Source organism: Colobus angolensis, unplaced genomic scaffold, assembly GCF_000951035.1.
Source record: "Colobus angolensis palliatus isolate OR3802 unplaced genomic scaffold, Cang.pa_1.0 Scaffold10, whole genome shotgun sequence".
Lineage (NCBI taxonomy): Eukaryota > Metazoa > Chordata > Mammalia > Primates > Cercopithecidae > Colobus > Colobus angolensis.
Window position 1 is genome coordinate 17,627,411 of NW_012110919.1, and position 22,412 is coordinate 17,649,822.

Below are 22,412 nucleotides of genomic sequence, written 5' to 3' on the forward strand. Positions count from 1 at the left end.
CGGAGATTGCGCCACTGCACTCCAGCCTGGGTAACAGAGCAAGACCCTGTCTCCAAAAAAAAAAGCATAGTGCTAGGGAGAACATGGTCAAACTCTACATTATAAAGAAGATAATTCTTTAGCGAAAACACGAGAGATACATAGGAACTTGCCAAGAGGCCACAAAAGGAAAAAACACAACAGACCAAGTGCACAGTAAGTACAACAGTATGGAGAAATGGTGAGCCAGGGATCAGAGTAAGTTGGAAGAATGAAAGTGATGAATGAGAGGTGATCAGGCACGGTGGCTCACACCTGAAATCCCAGCACTTCAGGAGGCTGAGGCGGGTGGATCACTTGAGGTCAGGAGTTCGAGACCAGCCTGGCCAACATGGTAAAACCCCATCTCTCTACTAAAAATACAAAAAATTAGCTGGACGTGGAGGCAGACACCTGTAATCCTAGCTACTCGGGAGACTGAGGCAGGAGAATCACTTGAACCCAGGAAGCAGAGGTTGCAGTGAGCCGAGATCATGCCACTGCGCTGCAGCCTGTGGACAGAGGGACACTTCGTCTTTAAAAACAAAGTGATGAAGGCCGGGCGCGGTGGCTCAAGCCTGTAATCCCAGCACTTTGGGAGGCCGAGACGGGCGGATCACGAGGTCAGGAGATCGAGACCATCCTGGCTAACACGGTGAAACCCCGTCTCTACTAAAAATACAAAAAATTAGCCGGGCGAGGTGGCGGGCGCCTGTGGTCCCAGCTACTCAGGAGGCTGAGGCGGGAGAATGGTGAGAACCCGGGAGGCAGAGGTTGCAGTGAGCTGAGATCCGGCCACTGCACTCCAGCCTGGGTGACAGAGCAAGACTCCGTCTCAAAAAAAAAAAAAAAAAAAAAAAAACCAAAGTGATGAGAGGTGAAACAAGAAAGATGAAAAGGTTATCGGATGCCATGCTAAAATTTGGGTGGGGGGCAGGGGTTGTCCTGAAAAGGAAAAAGAATCATTGCATCTCTTGAAACAGGAGAAGGTCACAAACAAATGTATGCTTTTGAAAGATTGCCCTGACAACACTTGTTGATGCTAAAATATTCCTATGTCTAGTGTATGTATGCTTACATGTACTCACACGTGAAGACATGATAGCAGCAATTGAAATGGACTCTGGTTAACTAAAGCAGAAAAGGAGTTTATTGGATGGGCATGAAGTACCTCACAGAATCTAGGTAATCAGAGAGGAACCAGGTTTGGAAAATGAACAGGAACCAAGGTGATGCAAGCTGCAGGAGTGCAGCCACGCTAGAATCAGTGCTGCGGCTTCAGAGATTGGTTTCTCAACTGTCTTTCTTTCTTTGCCTCATTTGCTTAAGATCTAAAGTCCCACATATCAAAACTCAGTTGAGTGAGTCTTTCAGTCAAGTGCCCAGGCTCTAATTTGCGGGGGATGGAGTGAGGGAATTATGATCCTTACACTCCCGTGGTCCCACCAAAGTCATCCAATTAGGGATTTCTCCCAAATTGAGAGGGCATGCTGAGAAGCAGAAAGAGAAAAATAAATCCACTGTAATGATCATTCATGAAATCTTTAAAATTTGTATGTGAGAAACATGTGAGGAGACCACCCAAACCAGCAGTGCTTCTGAGAATTATACAAAAGATGATTTAAGGAAAGGCATAGTTACAAGAAGTCAACCTTTCTTAATAAGTGTAGGTGAACTGCTGAACAAACAGCCCCCAAGTCTCAGTGGTCTCATAAGCTAATTTCTCAAAGCGTAGTTCAAAGCAGGGGGTAGGGTGGAGCTGGGGGATGGGTCTTCCACTTAGCCATCCAGAGACCCAACTTCCATTCATGTCATGACTCCACTGTCCTCTAAATCTTCATTCGCTCAGCTGATAGGGAAGGAAAAAGACTGCCCACTTCCACTCATGTTCTATTGGCCAGAGTTCAATAATAATGTGGCCTCACCTTACTGCAAGGGAGGCTGGAAAAAGTGCCAGGAGAAAGGCGATCATGGATATTGTTGGTAAGCATTAGCCGTCTCCACTTCAGGTCCCTGCCAGTGAACGTTCTCTTCATGAAAATAGGTTTAAAATCATGTGCCTGATCTTTCAGTGGTAACTCCCCAGAAAGGGGAGGATTCGAAAACCAGACCCAGGAGAATCACTACTGAGTTCTGTGATTGTTTGGCTAAGTGTGCTATAGGAATGGGGAGTGCCTCCTTTGTGCAACGTATTTTTACTTTTCAGTCGCATCTTTCTCAAGACTGAAGTTCAGCCTGTTCTACCTCTGGGGATGTTCAATTCCAAAAATTTTCCACTAATTGTTCTGTAAAAGCATGGGACTAAGAGTGGTAAGAACTTAGTTTGAATTCACTCCTACTACTTCACAGCTATATGAACGCGAGCCAGTCTTTTAATCTCGCCAAACCTCAATTCTCCACCCTACTTCCCCACCCTACTATCTGCCTACCTCACAGTTATTGTAAAAATAAAATGAGACATATTTGAAATTGTCTGCAAACTCTAAAGCACAATGCAGCCAGAATACATTATAATAACTGTAATTTATGAGTCCTAAATCTCTTTCAAGCTTCAAGGGGTTCTAGTATTTGGAGATGTGATGATCAAGTACTTAGGTACATAAGAACAAAAATTTTCATATCTCATCAGAACCATGGTTCATTAAGCCCAATATTGTCATTGGCGGAGAAACCCAAGGGTATGCAGAAGGCTGCGGTTATTGTCCTTGATGTCAACTTCAAAGGCTAGCGACAAAACCCAACATGTTCTAATTCCATTTAGTAATCAATTATGACATTATCCTCTATGATTTACTTTAATCTTTCGAAAGGTGTATTTGTATTATCAACTTGGGTCCTCTTGTTCTGTTTTCAGAGTGAGGCTTTACCTTTTCATTTCTAAACTTACTATGTTAGCTTCTTTCAGATTTCAAGGGAAAGGAACAGAGGGATTTATTGTAAACTTTTATGAAGAAAAAAGGAAATCCAGGAATTTGTCTCAGCAGCTGTATTTGTAGATGTGGTGAACCTGAATATAGTCTTTTTTCTCTTTCAGAATATAATAAAAAAATATTAATAGCCACTGAGCACTTACCCTATGGCAGAGACTACCCGAAGCACTTTATGTAGATATCATATAACTGCACAGCACATTGGGAGGCAGGCTCCCTCATTTCTATATGTGGAAAATGAGAATCAGAGAGGCTAAGGAACTTGCCCAATGTCACAGAGCTGGTAAGTGTATTTGAACCCAAGGAGTCTAACTCTGGAATGTGTGCCATCCATCAAAAGTGTTTCTCAGGGCCACGGACCCGCTGGCTCACACCTGTAATCCCAGCACTTTAGGAGGCTGAGGCAGGTGGATCACCTGAGGTCAGGAATTTGAGACCAGCCTGGCGCCAACATGGTAAAATCCCATCTCTACTAAAAATACAAAAATTAGCCAGGCGTGGTGGTACAGGTCTGTAATCCCAGTTACTTGGGAGGCTGAGGCACAAGAATCACTTGAACCTGGGAGGTGGAGGTTGCAGTGAGCTGAGATTGCGCCACTGTACACCAGCCTGGGCGACAGAGTGAGACGCTGTCTCAAAAAAAAAAGAAAGAAAAAGAAAAAAAGAAAAGTATTTCTCAGGCCAGGCGCAATGGCTCACTCCTGTAATCCCAGCACTTTGGGAAGCCGAGGCAGGCAGATTGCTTGAGCCCAAGAGTTCAAGGCTGCAGTGAGCTAGGTGACAGAGCAAGACCCTATCTGAAAAAAACAAAAAAGGTATCTCTGTGGTGCTGATACCGAAGGCTGACTTAGCATGTACTTCTCAGCTTCTGTTGCTGCCCTCCCCTTTGAGGTGTCTTCATTAAAAGTGTCCTGAGAGAGAATATGATTGAGTTTGCTCGCCATGCATCAGTTTAGATGACCCTCAAACCCCACATTGGATAGGGTTCTCATGACAAGCTGCTTCATCCCTTAAATCCAGCCCACATAGCTGTCTTGGGCAGGTACCTGGCCCTATTGGTTCTGACAGGATAATAAGATCACATCACACAAAGAAAGATCTGGGGGCATGGCAGGCAGCTCAAAGTTTTCGGACTATCCAGTCTTGCTTAAAATGCAGAATGTTCTCTGACTTCAAGGGTTCTCCCTCTGCTCTTGCCTTTTGAGACTGAAGAGTCCTTATTCTTTCTCTGACATTGTTTCTGGTCTTCTCTAGTTCTATTATGAATTAATTGAGACATAGAAATCAACCATATGTATCTTTTTTCCAGTCCGAATGCATCAAGGTGTCAAGAAGGGAGGATAATCTTTTCCTTTTGTTTCTGGCATCTTCATGTTGAAGCCTCTCAGAACACGGTCTAATTTCTTTCACAGGGCATAACAGTCCGTGATGGTACAGCTCCAGTGGATCTTTCTAGTGTCATCTACAGACACATCCCTTGAAAAGCCCTATGTGAGAACCACACTCAATTGACAGGATGTGGTATAATGTACTCTAATGCCCTCATGCCATTGCTCATGCTGTGTTTCTCTACTTGAAATGTTTTCTGCTACCCCATGCTTTTGGTATGGCATTATGATAGAGTGGTTAAAAGCATGGGTTCTGGGGTCAAATAATTATGGATTTAAATTCCAGCTCTGCTTGGGCAAGTTTCTTAACCTCTGTGAGCCTTAGTCTCTTTACCTATCAAGTGGCAATAATCATACTTATCCCCTGGGGTTGAACACTCACTTAGAGAAGGCACATCAAGTGGTCATTGCACTGCCTGACAAACAGTAAACACTCCATACACAGAAGTTCTCCCTAGTATTTCCGGGCCCAGATTGTACACCTCTGCCTTTCCTTTTTCCTTGCTCTCCCTTAAACAAGATCCCCTATTCCTCCATGACAATGGTCAATTTTTCATCTGGCTACCATAAGCCATTATACATTAAGTGATAAGATAGTATTCCAAGATGTTAACCATTTTTCCCTCTGTGATCTGATCTCTTTTTTTTTTTTTTTTTTGAGATAGAGTTTAGTTCTTGTTGCCCAGGCTGGAGTGCAATGGCGCGACCTCAGCTCACTGCAACCTCTGCCTCCCAGACTCAAGCAATTCTCCTGCCTCAGCCTCCTGAGTAGCTGGGATTACAGGTGCGTGCCAGCACCTCAGGCTAATTTTTGTATTTTTAGTAGAGACAGGGTTTCACCATGTTGGCCAGGCTGGTCTCAAACTCCTGATCTTGTGATCCACTGCTTCGGGCTCCCAAAGTGCTGGGATTACAGGCGTGAGCCCATGAGCCCAGCCTAGTGATCTCTTTTCCCTAATTTCCCACCCCTCTATTCAAACCACTGGTCTTTTTGCACTAATACCTTAGGAAAATGACATGGCAGCAGAAAACAAAGAAACCATGAGACTGTTCCTGGCTTCCTGGTTTCAAAACTCCAGTTCCTCAGGGTATCAGGAAGAAGTTATAGATTTGACCTGGGGGAAGGACTGTGAGGGGCTGTGGCAGCTATGGTCTAAGGGCCAACACCATTCAGCATTAGCCAATTGTTGCCATATAGGACTTTGGGACCATGGCTACAGGAGCCTCCTGCTTTTGAAGAGAAACTAGAAGCAATCTGGATTCTTAAAAAGTGAGTATAATATCAAACATCACCCACTGCAATTTTTCCTTTCAACTCACTTACTCTACACAAATATTTTCAGGAACAACTGATGGGTTAGAAGTTGGAAATACAAAGACAAACAAGATAAGATAGTTCCTGTACCAAGAGCTCAGTCTGGATAATTAGACACATAAAAAGAGCATATGGCACTGAGTGGTAAGTCTTAGGTTAGTGATTTCCAAAGCATAATCACTGGAAAGCAGCAGCAGGGAACTTACTAAAAATGCAAATTTGCAGGCCGGGTGTGGTGGCTCATGCCTGTAATCCCAGCACTTTGGGAGGCCGAGGCAGGTGGATCAAGAGGTCAGGAGTTCGAGACCAGCCTGGCCAACATGGTGAAACCCCGTCTCTACTAAAAATAAAAGTTTAGCTGGGTGTGGTGGTGTATGCCTGTAGTCCCAGCTACTAAGGAGGCTGAGGCAGGAGAATCGCTTGAACCTTGGAGGCTAAGGTTGCAGTGAGCCAAGACCACGCTAGCTCATGCTTGTAATCCCAGAACTTTGGGAGGCCGAGGCAGGTGGATCACCTGAAGTCAGGAGTTTGAGACCAGCCTGGCCAATATGACGAAACACTGTCTCTAATAAAAAAAAAAAGAAAGAAAAAAAATTACCTGGGTATGGTGGCACACGCCTGTAATCCCTGCTACTTGGGAGGCTGAGGCAGGAGAATCACTTGAACCTGGGAGGGTGCAGTGAGCCAAGGTCACGCCACGGCACTCCAGCCTGGACGACAGAGTAAGACTCCATCTCAAAAAAAAAAAGCAAACTTTCAGCCCCAATTTACCAATCAGAAAGCTGAGATTGGTTTAACAAGCTCTCCAGGTGATTCTGATACACCCTAAAGTTGGAGAATCACTTTGATAATGGAAAGCAAAGACGACTTTGGCACAGACAACCAACACACTTGAGCCAACCTTGAGATCCTCTGCCATCTATAAATCACTTTCGCAGTCCCTTCCAGGATAGATGCTAAATCGGTTGCAATCTGGTAATTCACAAGGATGAGACACAAGTTGTATCTTGTCTCCGTAATAAGTAAATTGTAAGAACTTCAAAGGCAGGGTTGATTCTACTTTTGGTCTTTCTCCCATTCTTCTCATATTTCAGATGTCAGTGCAACACTTAGAAAATACAAGTACTGAAATTTAAGTAGCTCTTTAGGAAACAAGAATAATTAACCTGGAGCAAGCGTTCTACCTTTATGAGGGAGAAATTGGAAAGCATACATGTACTTACAAATTTTCACAGCTTTTCTTATTGTTCTAAAATATACATAAAATGTATCATTTTAACCCTTTAAAATGATGTACAGGTCAGCAGCATTAAATACGTTCACACTGTTGTGAAAAAATCACCTCTATCCATTTACAGAATGTTTGCATCTTCCCAAATCGAAACTCTGTACCCATTAATTAATTGGTGCATTTTGCCTTGTTTTTTCTAATAGGATTTTTCTTTCTATTGATTTGTATGAGCTTATTGTAAATTAGAGAGACCAGCCCTTTGTCTTCTGCCAATTTATTTTTTTATTAATTCTATTCGTTGGCGATTTTAAAAATTCTGTTTAGAAAATTAAAAATTTTCCGTAGAATCATAAAATCGTGTTTAGAATTATATTATGAAATCCTTTATGATATGACTGTTGCCGTCTTGAAAACTTTCATCATCTCAATGTTATGAATATCTGCACTTACATTTTCTTCTAAGTTTTTGTTAACATTTCAATATTTAATCCATAAAGGTTTCACTTACATGTATTTTCCCCAAATGGGTAATCAGCTCTTCAAACATTATTTACTGGACAGGCCATCCTTCCCCTACTAACGTAAATGTCATCTTTTCATACTAAATTTCTCCATACGCTGGTATTTACTCCTACATCTTCCAACTAGTGCTTTTGAGAATTTTGAACACTCTTCCATTACACGCAAGTACCATCATTTATTTAATCTATCTCCTATTAGTAGGCATTTGGGACGTTTCCTGCTCTTCCATACTAAACAACGCATATAATTTTGGACTACATTAAACAATTCTCTGCCTCAGTGGTTCAAGTTGGGTAAATTATGCGTTTACACTTTTCTTCGGATTACTTTTAAAATGACAACCACTATGTTTTCCTGGTCTCAATTATCAGAGAATTGGCAAGAAACCTGACAGCTGGGGCTTAGGATTCCCCGCGCCAGACCTCTGAGCTACACCAGGGGGCGTAGTTTGCCTACTCGGCCTCGGCCACATCCGGGTTCCACCGCAGATTCGGGCAGGGAGCAGGCGGAACCTTTCTGCCGCGTCTCTAGCTAACACGGCGGGGACAGTTTAGACGTCCGCGCACCGTTCTCCGGAGTCTTGCAGTTCGCTCGGTGCAGGAAAGGCGGGCGCGGAGGTTCTATCTGCTTCTTCCTCCTTCGTGAGCAGCATGGACGTGCTAGCGGAGGAGTTTGGGAACCTGACTCCGGAGCAGCTGGCTGCGCCGATCCCGACTGTAGAGGTGAGTGCCAGGCACTCATGGAGCGTCAGGGACCTGGATGGTCCCTGAGGGGGCGTTGCCCGGAGTGCCGGGCCGCTAAGGGGGCGGGCTGGAGATTTGTGCGCAAGCGCCGGGCATCTGCGCATGCTCAGAGCGTCTGGCGTGCCAGTCTTTTTCTAGAGCCGGCATCCGCGTGCGCGAGTGAAGGCTGAGCCCAGAGGAGCTGTCGGTCGCTGCGGGGGTCGAGAAGCCCCGCGGCTGGCTCTCGGGTTGGAGCTCTTCCAGCATAGGTGTGCGTGGGGAGGACTGGCCCTCGCACTTACTGTCGGGGACGTATTGCATGTTTGCAGTCTTACAAAGGACACTGGGGGCCAGGGAGCTCAGGCCGCTTGCATGAGGCACCACAGCTGGCTGTGGGGGTAAAACCAGATCGTCTGAATTCCAAGCTAGTCATCTTTCCTTTTAACCTGAAATTCAAGTTTGGGTTGCAGGGGAATTTTAAACGCCCTGAATATTTACTAAAGAATTTGCCTGTGTGTTTTCTCAGGGAGAGACTCCATAGCTTTCATCAGATTCTTAGAAGTTAAGGACAGCTGTCCCACAGCGAGCTGCCCAATGAAGTACGGCTGTCGACATGTTTTGTTATCTGATAAGGCACATATTACAACCTCTCTGAGCCTCAAAATCTACACTGACATGGAATAGGGAAGTGGAGACGTGGCCGGAGAAGATAGCAAAGGAGAGATTTCAGGGAGAGAGAACAAGACACTTGAAACCTCCTAGGCAAGACCATTGAATGTTCTTGAGGAAAGAAAGTAAATCCAGTAGTATTAGAGTGAAGAAAAATAGAGGAGGAGAGATAAAAGACAGGGTTAAGTAAGGGTCCTGATTATGAAAAGTTTCAATAAACATCTGACAGAGCTTGGACTTTGTCTTGGAGCAGAGCTTTTGAAGGGTTTAAGCAGTAAAGTGATATGATCAGTAAATCTATCGGATTATAAGAACCTCCTTGGCTAGGCGTGGTGACCCACTGCTGTAATACCAGCAGTTTGGGAGGCCAAGGCGGGCGGATCACTTGGGCTCAAGAGTTTGAGACCAGCGTGGGCGACATGGCAAAACCCTATCTCTGCAAAAAATACAAAAATTAGCCGTGTGTGGTGCTGTGCACTTCTTGTCCCAGCAACTGAGGAGGCCGAGGTGGGAGGATCACTTGAGCCTGGAAGGTCGAGGCTGCAGTGAGCTGTGATTGTGCTACTGCACTCCAGCCTTAGTGACTGAATGAGACCTTGTCTCGAGGAAAAGAAAACAAAACCTCTTTATAATAATTTGACAAGTTAAGGAAGTTGGATTAGTAGTTCGTCAGATTCAGTCTATGAGTGCATGCAATAGGCTGCTGATCTTCATCAGGCAAAACTGTGTGTGTGTGTGTGTGTGTGTGTGTGTGTGTTTTGAGGCAGAGTCTCGCTCTATCACCCAGGCTGGAGTGCAGTGGTGAGATCTCAGCTCACTGCAAGCTCCGCCTCCCAGGTTCACGCCATTCTCCTGCCTCAGCCTCCCGAGTAGCTGGGATTACAGATGCCCGCCATCATCCCCAGCTAATTTTTGTATTTTTAGTAGAGAAGGGGTTTCACTGTGTTAGCCAGGCTGTTCTCGAATTCCTGACCTCGTGATCCTCCACCTCGGCCTCCCAAAGTGCTGGGATTACAGGCGTGAGCCACCGCGCCCGGCCGCAAAACTGTATTTTAACCGTGAAAAGTAAATATCAAGGAGCCAGCATTCCCTGAGCACTTGCTAATGTACCAGGCTCTGTTTAACCATAACATGCGTTATGTTATTTAATCATCTGAAATAAGTGCTGTTTTCACCCCCATTTTGCCAGAGAGGCCCAGAGATGTGAAGTAAATAGCCTTGCATTAGAAGCCTGGTAAGTGGCTAATCTGACTCTAGTCTTCATCCCTAACTGCTGATCGGACTGCTTCTCCAGAGAGCTGAAAAAATAAGCCTGGGAGAGTTCTATTTATTATGTGAATTTACACAGCTATGATCAGTGCTATAATTCCAGCCTTCTGATTCAAGAATAACAGTTCCTCTTCCTGTATTCTGCATCCAGTCCACCATCACCTCTAAAAAGTCTTGAGTTCTTAATCTATGCATATCTGAAACTTCATTCCCACTGTTTTCCAGCCCAGAACCACTCTCCTCTCTTACATCCTGACTCTCTTACCTGGCACCTGACTTGTCCCAATCCAGTCTGTTCCTTGCTCTGCAGCCAGAGCTGTCCGTTTAAACACACAAACATGGTTATGTTGCTCCCTTTGTTAAAATTCTTCAATCTCTGTTGCTTTTAGGGCAAAATCTAGTGTTTACCATGTTTGTTATTAATTTCCTCAGTCTGACCAGTGCTTACTTTTCTAGCCTCTTTTCCCATGATTCTCCCCTCTCCCTCCCTTGAGATCTTTCTACTCTGCTCATACAGTTTCTTCTGGATCACTCTCCCATTCCTATTTGTAAATTAAATCCCACATATCTATGATACAACTTGCCTAGGAAGGCCTTTCCTGATTCTCCTAGAAGATAGTAGATCTCTGCTACTTGCTGCCATTTCCTTTTAAATTAAGATATTAAAATATTTTCTTAAACTTTCCAACTTCAGTTTAAAAAGTTTCTTAAACTTTCCAAGTTTCTCTGAAACTTTTTCTAGATAGGAGCTCAGTTTTACTTGAACTGGCCATGCCTGGTATTTTTTTTGTGCTTATGGTAGCACAGCAGCATGGTAGTATGGTAGAAATAACACAAGCTTTGGAGCCAATTAATCAGTTACTTGTTGAATAAATATCTATCAGTATTACTGAGTACTTACCTGGTGGTGTATTATTCACAGGGTTTATAAAAGTTCAAAAAATGTGTTTCCTGCCTCCCAGTGTGTTATAGACTTATAAAGAGAGACATGTAAGCAGGTGGAATAACATGCAATAGGTACTGTGATACAAGTGGGCGAGGGGTATATTAGTATTACAAATGGTAGCTGGGATGTGATGCCTGAACTGCGTTTGCCAGATGTGGATGAAGTGTGGTGGTGAGGAAGCATTCCAGATAGAAGGAGGAGGCGTGGGCACAAGTACAGCTGCAAGCACAGCATATGATGTATGCCTCACTGTGGGCTCAAGACATGGTGAAGAGGGTGGGGAGGCACTGAAGAGGTGTAGAGAATGAGATGCTCAGCTGTGCACATGAGGACATGCACACTGGCTTTAGTGTTTAGCATTGAAAGGGAAGAACAGAAAGATTAGAAAGGAAGTATTGCCACAGTGCAGATTATGAGGGCCTCAACTGGCACAGGAGCAGAGGATAAATGCAAGGAAGGTTACAAGGAGGTCGACTCAGTAGAATTTTTGTTTTCCTGTCGATTAAGAGGAGTCAGAAAGTTAGGACTACCGGGTATCTAATTTGGGATTGACTGGGATAAATGGTGATATTCACTGAGATTGGGAATGGAGCTGGGGGAAGATTTAATTTTGGACATACTGAGTTTAAGTAGCCTCTGAGGCTGTAAGGTATCACTGCCCAGTCAATAGTTGGAGGGGACAGGCCCATACCCAGTAGCTTACTGCAGCAGTGATATTCACTGACTCATTTATTTATTCATTCAGTATTTATTGGAGTCTTTCATGTACCAGGCACTGTGGTAAACAGGATAGACAGGTTCACTGCCTTTGAAAGCCCACATTTGGAACTAGGGGGCTGTGGGATGAGATGGGGGAAGGAAAACAACACTTTCAAACAGTGTTGTTTGAAATCCTCCATTCCCAACCCTACTTGAGAATGGGAAAAGACATCGCCAGGGATAGAACTTTGAAGAACAACAATGTTTACAGGTTGGCAGACGAAAAGAGACGTGAGAAGGCCTGGCCAGAGGAAGGAAAGACATAAGAGAATGATGTCACAGGGCGTTGTAAGACAGTGATTGGCATGGCCAGATACTGTGGAAAGGGAATGTGAAGGGGCATCAAGGGAGGTCTTTTGAAGTCGCAGCCTTGGTGACCTCTGTTGAGCTGTTTCACTGGCAGGTAGGTCAGAGTCCTGAAGACTTCTACCTTCATCTTCACATGACATTGTCCTTGTGTGCATCTCTATGTCCAATTTCTCTTTTTTATGAGGACACCAGTTGTATTGGATTAGGGCTTACCCTAATGACTCATTTTACTTAATCACCTTTGTCAAGACCCCGTCTTCAAAATCAGTCACATTCTGAGATACTTGGGGTTAGGACTTTAGCATGTGAATTTTGAGAGGGATACAATTCAACCTGTATCATTGTCATTCTTCTATTTTTAAATTTAGGTATAATTTATATAATAAAAGGTATGGATGCTAGATATTCAGTTACATTGGTTTTATAGTTATGTGCTATATGTGGACATTTGCATCACCCCAGAAAGTTCCCTTATGACCCTTTTCAGTCTATTCCCCCAACTACCTTTTGATTTCTGTCATCATAGATTAGCTTTGCCTGCCTCTCTTCTGGAAAATGTTTTTGACTATATCCAGGTGTCTGCCACCCTGTCTGGCCACTCCTCGGTCTCCTTTGCTGGAGCTGCCTTCTGCTCTTCTTCTCTAATTGTTGGATGTTCTTGGTTGGTCTCACTTTGTGGAACTCTTCTCATCTACACTGCATAGGTGATCTCATCCATCACATGCCTTTAATTACCATCCACTTGTTAATCTCTCTCTAGTTTATATCTCCTGGCCACTCCATTCCCGAATTCCAGTCTCATTTGTTGCCTCCTTGACATTTCCACCTGAATGTCTAATGCAAGCTTAACACACCCAAACCAAACTTCTGGTAGCCCCTCCACACCTAAACCTGCTGTTCCTACAGTGTTCCTCGTCTCCATCAATTGTAACTTTGTCCCTCTAGTTGCTCAGGCAGTGTAGGAAGCAATCACCATATGTGCCATCCTTCTGTAGCCCTGAGATGAGCTCTGACCAGACAGTAGTTGAGAGAGAGTGGGAGGGAGACAGAACTCCCTTTGGGTCTTGAGAACCAGCTCTCCTACCAGACTCTCTGAGCCTTATTTTCCTTTTCTCAGACTGGCAGACTTCACTTAGAAAGTGTCGAGCATAAAAGAAAGGATTGAAAAGTGCTTAAAATGTTGAGTCATCAAGAAGGGATTAAGTTATATTCCGTTTAAGAAATCTGTAGTGTATGTATGTATGTGTATACATATTTATATGCATATGCACACATGTGATTTCCATAAAAATGTTAAAATTGTTCTTTTTGTTTTGACTTACTTTCCTTTGCTTATTTTGGTACATTAAAATAACTTACGAAAGTACTGTTGCTGGTACAGAGTTCTGATATTCTTCTTGTTTTGGCTCACAGGAGAAATGGAGGCTGCTTCCAGCATTTTTAAAGGTAATTGTTTCGCATTTAATAATAATTGGTTATTTTTCAGATGAAAAGGTCAAGAAATAAGCCATTTTTTAAAGATTAAATTTTTGTCATCAACATTTTTTGATTTTGTGTAGCTGTGTTGCTAGGTTTTAGAAATACAAGGAATTAAAAGGTAAAATCCCTACCTGAAAGGTGCTGGTTTGGGGAGTGGTAGTCTAATTTTAGAGAGAAGTAGTAGTACATGCATAGTAGCATGGCACATGATTAAAAACCAAAGTGCTATCAGCAAAAGAGCGATGGTCAGAGAGGGCCACCCAAATGAAGTGAGACATAAAGCACATCTTAAGAGAAGAAGGTTTAAGCTGAAAGCTGGGTGCAGAGAGTGTGGCTCAATCAAGGTGTTTAAGATGAGCCTCCACAGGGTCTGCAGGAAACAGCAACCAGTCAAGAGGAGTTGCTGAATGTGATGCGATGTGGTGTCGGGCTTCAATTCAATTTCCAAGAGCTTATGCTAAGAAGTAGTGAGTACCACAGCAAGAGACCACTTGGTACCCGCTAGGATAGCTATAATCAAAATAGAATGTTAATAAGGGTGTGGAGAAATGGGAACTGTCCACTGGTAGGAACGTAAAGTGTTTAACCACTTGGGAAAACAGGCTGGCAGTTTCTCAAGTGGTTAAACAAAAAGTTACCACATCCTCCAGCAATTCCACTCCTAGATATCTGCCCAAGAGAAGTGAAAACGTGTCCATGCAGAAACCTGTACACAAATGCTCATAACAGTATTATTCATAACAGCCAAGAGTGGAAACAACCCAAATGGACATCAGCTGCTCAATGGATACACAAAATGCGATATATCTGTACAACAGAGTATTATTTGGCAATAAAAATAAATTGAGTACTGTTACCTGCTGCAACATGGGCGAATCTTGAAAGCATTGTGCTAAGTGAAAGAATGGAGACTTGAAAAATGAGGCTGGTCGCGGTGGATCATGCCTGTAATCCCAGTACTTTGGGAGGCTGAGGTGGGCGGATCATGAGGTCAGGAGTTTGAGACCACCCTGGCCAACATAGTGAAACATCATCTCTACTAAAGATACAAAAAATTAGCTGGGCATGGTGGCGGGCCCCTGTAATCCCAGCTACTTGGGAGGCTGAGGCAGGAGAATTGCTTGAACCTGGGAGGCAGAGGTTGCAGTGAGCCGAGATTGCACCACTGCAGTCCAGCCTGGTGACAGTGTGAGACTCCATCTCAAAAAAAGAAAAATGAGTAGAGTTTTGTCTCTACTCATTTTGAACTCTACTCTAGAATTCAGTTGGGTGTTACGGGCATAGGGGAGAGTCCTGGGAAATGAGGCTGGGAAAGTTGTCAGGGCCAGATTCCTGATCGGATTTGAAAGCCAAGTTAAGGATTTCGCTTTTCTTCTAAAAGCCATAGGAAGCTATTGAGGAGTTTTTAAGTAGTGGATTGACCAAGAATCAAATAAAATGGTCGTAAGGTCAATAAATTTTTTTTTCCCCTAGGAGACCAGGTCTTGCTACATTGCCCAGGCTGGATTTAAACTCTTGAGTTTGATCCTCCTGCCTCTGCCTCCTGAGTAGCTGCGACTGTAGGAATGTGACACCTTGCCCGGCCTTTTTGTTATTTTTTAAAAGGAGCTGCACATAAATGGAGAAGAAGGTGCTGGGCACAGTGGCTCACGCCTATAATCCCAGCACTTTGGGAGGACGAGACAAGGCGGATCATTTGAGATTGGGAGTTTGAGATTGACTAGCCTGGCCAACATGGTGAAACCCTGTTTCTACTAAAAATACAAAAATTAGTAGGGCATGGTGGCGGGCACCTGTAATCCCAGCTACTCAGAAAGCTGAGACACCTGAACCACTTGATGCAGGGAGGCGGACTTTGCAGTGAGCCAAGATCGCGCCACTGTACTCCAGCCTGGGCAATAGAGCAAGACTCTGTCTCCAAAAAAAATTTTTATTTTTTTGTTAAAAACTAAGATACAAATACACACATTAGCCCAGGCCAGAATCATCAGTATCACTGTCTTCCACCTCCGTGCTTTGTCCCACTGGAGGGTCTTTATGGACAATAGCACACATGGAGCTATCATCTTCTAGGATAACGATGCTTACTTCTAGAATACTTCCTGAGGGGTCCGCAGGAGGCTCTTCTTGAGGAGGGGGTCACTCTTTTCAGAAATACACGCTATGAAATCAAATCAAGTCATAAGTCATTAGGCGACAGGAATTTTTCAGCTCCATTATAATCTTTATAGGACTGCTGTCAGATATATGCTCCATAGTTGAATGAAATGTTATGTGGCAGATGACCATATATTCACATACTCATATTTTGATTTCCGAAAGTCAGATTGCTTCTCAAGGAGGAAAACTCTCAAGGATATACTAGTAAGATGATGCAGAAATGGAATGAGAACACACTAATGAAAAAATTTACTAAATAAAATTCATGGATTTTTTTTCTCACTTTGGTTTTGATAAAAATTTGATGTTCACCTATTATTAGATTCCATTATATGATTTATTATTTTGTTGCTAACCTGTTTACTTTCTCTTTCTATTTGTTTAGGTGAAAGGCCTTGTGAAACAGCATATAGATTCATTTAACTATTTCATTAATGTAGAGGTAAGCATCAGACATTAGAAATAGACATAAACTAAGGATGAATTGGAAGCCAGAGTCTTTACTAATGTTGCATTTTCCACTGCAGATAAAGAAGATAATGAAAGCCAATGAAAAGGTTACAAGTGATGCTGACCCTATGTGGTACTTAAAGTAAGGAACCAACTATTCTTAATTTGGTATATGGGTTACATCTGACATTTTTTAAAGTGAGTGACGTTGCTATCAAAACTCTTCTAAAATCATCGTCTTGGCCAGGTGCAGTAGCTTATGCCTGTAATACCCAGCACTTTGGGAGGCCAAGGTGGGCAGATCACCTGGGGTCAGGAGTTTGAGACCAGCCTGGCCAACATGGTGAAACCCTGTCTCTACTAAAAATACAAAATTAGCTAGGCGTGGTGGTACACATTGTAATTCCAGATACTCAGGAGGCTGAGGCAGGGGAATCACTTGAATCTGGGACAGGGAGATTGCAGTGAGCTAAGATTGTGCCACTGCATTCCAACTCGGGCGACAGAGCAAGATTCCGACTCAAAAAAAAAAAGAAAAAATAAATCATTGTCTTTTATTAACTATAAAGTGCTCAAATTAAATTTTTAACTGGCAAATTATAATGAGTTATGGTTGGGAAATTTTTGAAACTATTAGATTTTAAATATTTAAATTTTTATTTTGAAATAATGTTAAGCTTAAAAGAAGAACTGCAAAAATAGTACAAAGAGTTCTTCAATATTCTTCACCAAGCCTTCACTGATACTAACATCTTACATAACCATAGCACAATGATCAAAACCAGGAAGTCAGCACTGATATGATGTGGTCTACTAATCTGTAGACCTTATTTGATGTTTTCTCACAAATATTCTTTTTCTGGTGTAGGAATCAGTCCAGAGCTCCGTGTTATGTTTAGTTGTCTTGTATCCTTAGTCTCCTCAATTTTTGACAGTCCCTCAGTCTTTCTTGGTCTTTCATGACATTGACACTTTTGAACAATCTAGTCAGTATTTGTAGAAGTTCCTTTAATTTGAGTTTGTATGACATGTGATCATTATTAGATTGGGTTTTACATTTTTGGCAAGAATACCACAGAGGCAATATTTTATGTTGTTCTCACTGATTCATATTGGGGTTACAGAGGCCAGTATGTTTTATTACTGATGATTTTAACTTTGTTCACTTGGTTAAGGTAGAATCTTCCAGATTTCTCCACTGAAAAGTTACTATTTTTCCTTTTGTAGTTAATAAGTGTCTTATAGGGAGATTCCTTGAGACTATGCAACTACCCTTTCTCATCATAATTTCACCAACAATCTTAGCATACATTGATGCTTCTTACCTATAACAGTTATTATTGTGGGCTTACCTCATGGTGAACCTTTATTTCGATCATTCCTTCTGCATTGATACTGGAATTCTATACGGAACAGTTTCCTCTTCCCCTCACTTATCTCTCTATATATTAATTTATATCAATTTGGGCTTATGGATGTTTTATTTTATTCTATGAGTACTATCATATATATATCCAGTACTGTCATTTTTCTGTTGTTCAGACTGTTTCAGCTTTGACCATAGGGAGACCCTTCAGATTGACTCCTGTGTCCTTTCATGGTGCCACCATTATTTTTTGAGCACTCCTTTGCTTTCTCACACCGTAAGATGTAGTTCATTTGGTATGCCCCTGTCCTAGATTGGGAATCAAGGAGCCCTAGAGTCTCCCTTTTATTGGAAAATAGTACTTAGAATCCAAGATATGGACACTAAGATTTCAGCAGGCAGAGCTCAGAAATATGTATATGTATATGAGCACATACATGCAGACACATCTGTATTTCTTTATCCTATCCATTTTTACATATATTAAAAACCGTGCAGACTGATACCTCCAATTTCAGTTCAGCACTGCAGGACTCATTCTAACCTTTTCCCTTTCTTTCTTTAACTTTTATCCCAATAATGAGAAATCTGGCTCCCATTATCTGCAATATTTAAAAAATCTTTTTTCAATCCTAGACTATACATAAAGTTTCAGAATTGTTAACTCATGTCTCTGTGAGATAAAATTTACTAGAGTATAAGATCTGTGCACTGTCCTTTTTATCTTTAGCCTCTCAATGTCCAATCACAATATTGTCTCTCAGGGTTACTTACTTTAGTTCTTTTCTTTATTTTTTCAGTATGTGAAACATTATTATGGTTTAAGAGTTAGACTTGCACAAAAAAATATATTCAGAAAATAGTTGTTCCACTTCCAGTTCTTTCCACCCTGTTCCCAGCCGCTCTCCATAGGTAACCAGTCTCATTAGTTTTCACTTTATCCTTTTTATCCTTCTGTTGCACAAAAGAGCGTATTTATTTTTTTTGCCTTTATGGCCTCTTCTTTCTTTTACAAATGATAGCGGATCATCAGTACTCTTTGCACTTTGCTCTTTCATGAAGTATCGTTTTTAGGGAGCTGTATGTCCAGTATTTTTGTAAAGAGATTTGTAGTATTTTTTAAAAGATACTTTGATAATATTTCCCTTCTTTGTAAAGCTGTATGTACTATCACTTCAAGAAGATCTCCAATTTTAATATTTAATTTGTCGTCCTTAGCAAGATAAGCGTTTATCAAAACATAATCTTTGTATTTGGAAGGAAAATAGCTTGTTTGCTTTTATGATCTTTGAAGAAGTATAATTCGTACTACACTAATTTGCTTTTCAGATATCTTAATATCTATGTTGGGCTTCCTGATGTTGAAGAAAGCTTCAATGTAACTAGACCAGTGTCCCCTCATGAGGTAATTACGAACCTTACTTTAATTGGACTTGTTTGCTTTAACTCAGAGTCTGCCCTTAATATATACTCTTAAAAGATCATTTAAAAACGGGAGAGGGGAGACATTCTTTTGAGAAAAAGGGATTAAAGTTCAGTGTGGGCCATACTTCTCCTACAGAAGGAGCACTTTGAAGTGATCAGGACCCTGTTGCAGAGAGAAGGAGCAGTAACTATCAAATTCCTGATTCTCTTTCAGTGCCGTTTGAGAGACATGACATACTCTGCCCCTATTACAGTGGATATTGAATATACCCGAGGCAGCCAGAGGATCATCCGCAATGCCTTACCCATCGGCAGGTAAGAAATGAAATCTGTGTTAGAGCCACACTGCCTGGATTCCAGCCCCATGATGTGACCCCATTTCCTCATCTGAAAAATGCAAGAAATGCTGCCTGTTTCATAGGTCCAATGAGTCAGCATGTGTAAAGCACTTAGAATAATGGCCAGCATATAGTCATGGTTGTTACTATTTATTAATTGTAAAACCTTTCCTAAAAAGTTGAGGAAAATGTTTCCCTTTCCTACTATAACTCTAAGCTGCTAGGGAAACACTAGGTACGATAGCATTTCCGCGAACTCTCTTGGACAGGCCTTGGTGGATTCCAGGTATATTCTGAGATTGAGTTTTCCTGGAGTTTAACTTTTTCTCATCTACAGGTATTTAAGGGAGAAATTACTTATTTGCCTGGTACAAGTTTGGAAATGATAGCATCCACTTGCGTTTTTGCAATCTGCCTTTCCTGATTAGGGAAATATATTGACTCTCCTTTTAGAGATGGACAAAACCCACAATATTATGAGGTCAATAATGATATTAGACTTTAAACTTAGTCCACATAATTTCTGTTCAAGTGTTTTTCCCCCTCTCAAAAGTGCTAAGAGCACTTTTGAACAAATATCCATTTGTTCAATAAATATATACCAACTGCCTATCACTTCTTATGTATGATGCTGAGTACTTAGGTGAGTAAAAGATACACAAAATACAGTTCGTATTGGCTACCTTCATTCACAGCTGTCAGGGAAGACTGGCATATGTAATTATGGCACCATTTGGTAAGGGGTCTAGAAGTCCAGAGTTTTATGGGAACATGCAGGTTTAACAAATCCTTCTCCTACACTTCCCTCAAAGGAAGGGGTAATTCGTATTGTTTCTCTCCTCATTCTTCAATTAGAAAAATAAGTAAGATATTAAAATATTCACCTTGGTTTTAGCAGGACTGTTTATCAGTGTTTTTGTTCTTGTTTTTGTTTTTGTTTTTTTGAGACGGAGTCTTACTCTGTTACCCAGGCTGGAGTGCGGTGGCATGACCTCAGCTCACTGCAACCTCTGCCTCCCGGGTTCAAATAATTGGTCAGCCTAAGCCTCCTGAGTAGCTGGGATTATAGGCATGTGCCACCATACTCAGCTAATTTTTGTATTTTTTAGTAGTGACGGGGTTTCACCATGTTGGCCAGGCTAGTCTTGAACTTCTGACCTCAGGCGATCTGCCCGCCTCGACTTCTCAGAGTGCTGGGATTACAGGTGTGAGCCACCGCACCCGGCCTATCAGCGTTAAGATGAGAACATCTCTCTTTCTTATATATGGACCATACTAGTGTCCAGTTACATTTTGGACCATAGCTAAATTATAAACTAGATTGACTGTTGTGAAGAAAAGGCAAGAGAGACTGGAGGAGAACATAAATTCGTAAGATTGATGATTTAAATCCTGGTTTAAAGAGGGGGCTTATAACTAGCATTTGTTTAATACCTGCTTTGTGCCATACTATGATAGGCAATGTTGTTTGGTAGCCCCGCATTCATAAAAATGACCTCTAGTCATTAGAATGCTTATGTGTACTATGCATTGTCTAAATTATATATAGAATCTCATTTAGTTTTTGGAGTAAAAAGATTTTAGTTTAATCCAAATTATAGTTGTACTTGGTTAGAAATCAAACAGTACATAAAAACATTTGATTCAAAACAGTAACCTCCCTCCCCTTCCTCACCTTTCATCCCATTCCCAACTTCATGACTATTTCTGTTATTTTTTTCTGGGGGTTATTACATCCATAACTTTATTTTGTGTGTGTGTGTGTGTGTGTGTGTTGCCGGGCGGGGATGGGGTTGTTTGTTCTTTTTTGAGACGGAGTCTCACTCTGTTGCCCAGGCTGGAGTACAATGGCATGATCTCTGCTCTCTACAGCCTCTGTCCCCCAGGTTCAAGTGATTCACCCACCTCTACCTCCTGAGTAGCTGGGATTACAGGTGCCCGCCACCACATCTGGCTAATTTTTTCTTATTTTTAGTAGAGACGGGTTTCACCATGTTGGTTAGGCTGGTCACAAACCCCTGACCTCATGTGATCCACTCGCCTCGGCCTCCCAAAGTGCTGAGATTACAGGCATGAGCCACCATGCATGGCTAATATCCGTAACTTTAAATGCGATGCTTTGACCTCTATTTCTTGATACATTAACTGTAAACATTATGTTTTGCCTCCTGATATATGGGATGTGGCTTAGCTTACCTATGTCACCTACTTTGCTTCTCCCTTCCTCTTCTAAATTTTCCGTCTTGTTTTTAATTCTCTTTTTGGTTACTGTAGTAACTGTAATATTCTTATATCTTCATGTCGTATTACATAACTTTAGTCAGTGTGTTCATTTCCCTTGATGTAAAATGACAATATTCTTATTTCTATCTTCCCATTACTGTTTCCTTTTGAACCTAAGTTATTTTGAAGACTTAAGATTTCCCAATTGGTGCTTTATGTCAATTTTTGGAACTTTGTAGAGACCTGTTTCTATAAATGTTTCGTGTTTATTTGGAAACAAGGGGTGTTCTCCAGTTGTTTTGTGCCATTGTCTGTGTTTTTCCTTCAGATCAGACTTGTTAATTGTGTTGTTTAGATGTTTTGTATCTGCATTGCTTTTTGATTTGTTTGTTCTATCAGTTACTACAATAGGTATGTTAAAATCTCCCTCTGTGATGGTGGATTTGTCCATTTTCCTTATGGTTTTGTGTATTTTTGCTTTTTTGAAGCTATGATATTAGGTGCATAGTTTAGAATTGTTAAGTCTTCCTAGTAAATTGAAACTTTGATTATTATACATTTATCTTCTTTATCTCTTGTAATATTCTTTGCCTTGAATCTTATTTTGTCTGCTCTTAGCATAGCCACGTTTGCTTTCTTTTGGTTATATTTATGGCATATCATTTAAAAAATTATTGTCTGTTTAATCTTTTATATGGGCTGGGCACAGTGGCTCACACCTGTAATCCCAGCACTTTGGGAAGCTGAGGCGGGCAGATATCCTGAGGTTGGGAGTTCGAGACCAGCCTGGCCAACATGATGAAACTCCGCCTCTACTAAAAATACAAAAATTAGCTGGGCGCGGTGGTGCACATCTGTAATCCCAGCTACTTGAGAGACTGAGGCATGAGAAT

General features: G+C 41.8%; 1 protein-coding gene across 2 annotated transcripts in view; it reads left to right on the forward strand.

Moving 5' to 3' along the window:
* Positions 1 to 7,432: 7,432 nt before the first annotated feature.
* POLR3B (polymerase (RNA) III (DNA directed) polypeptide B) overlaps positions 7,433 to 22,412 on the forward strand; it is a 137,749-nt gene continuing 122,769 nt past the window's right edge. Inside the window, exons 1-6 of one of the 2 annotated variants that reach the window (XM_011935532.1) lie at positions 7,433 to 8,126; positions 13,492 to 13,524; positions 16,103 to 16,159; positions 16,245 to 16,309; positions 18,863 to 18,938; positions 19,173 to 19,273. In XM_011935532.1, coding sequence (XP_011790922.1) covers positions 8,055 to 8,126; positions 13,492 to 13,524; positions 16,103 to 16,159; positions 16,245 to 16,309; positions 18,863 to 18,938; positions 19,173 to 19,273 — 404 coding nt within the window. In that variant the 5' untranslated portion in view covers positions 7,433 to 8,054. Of the gene's footprint in view, positions 8,127 to 8,255; positions 8,396 to 13,491; positions 13,525 to 16,102; positions 16,160 to 16,244; positions 16,310 to 18,862; positions 18,939 to 19,172; positions 19,274 to 22,412 lie in introns of those variants that run through there. The other variant, XM_011935541.1, reaches the window with a different exon arrangement.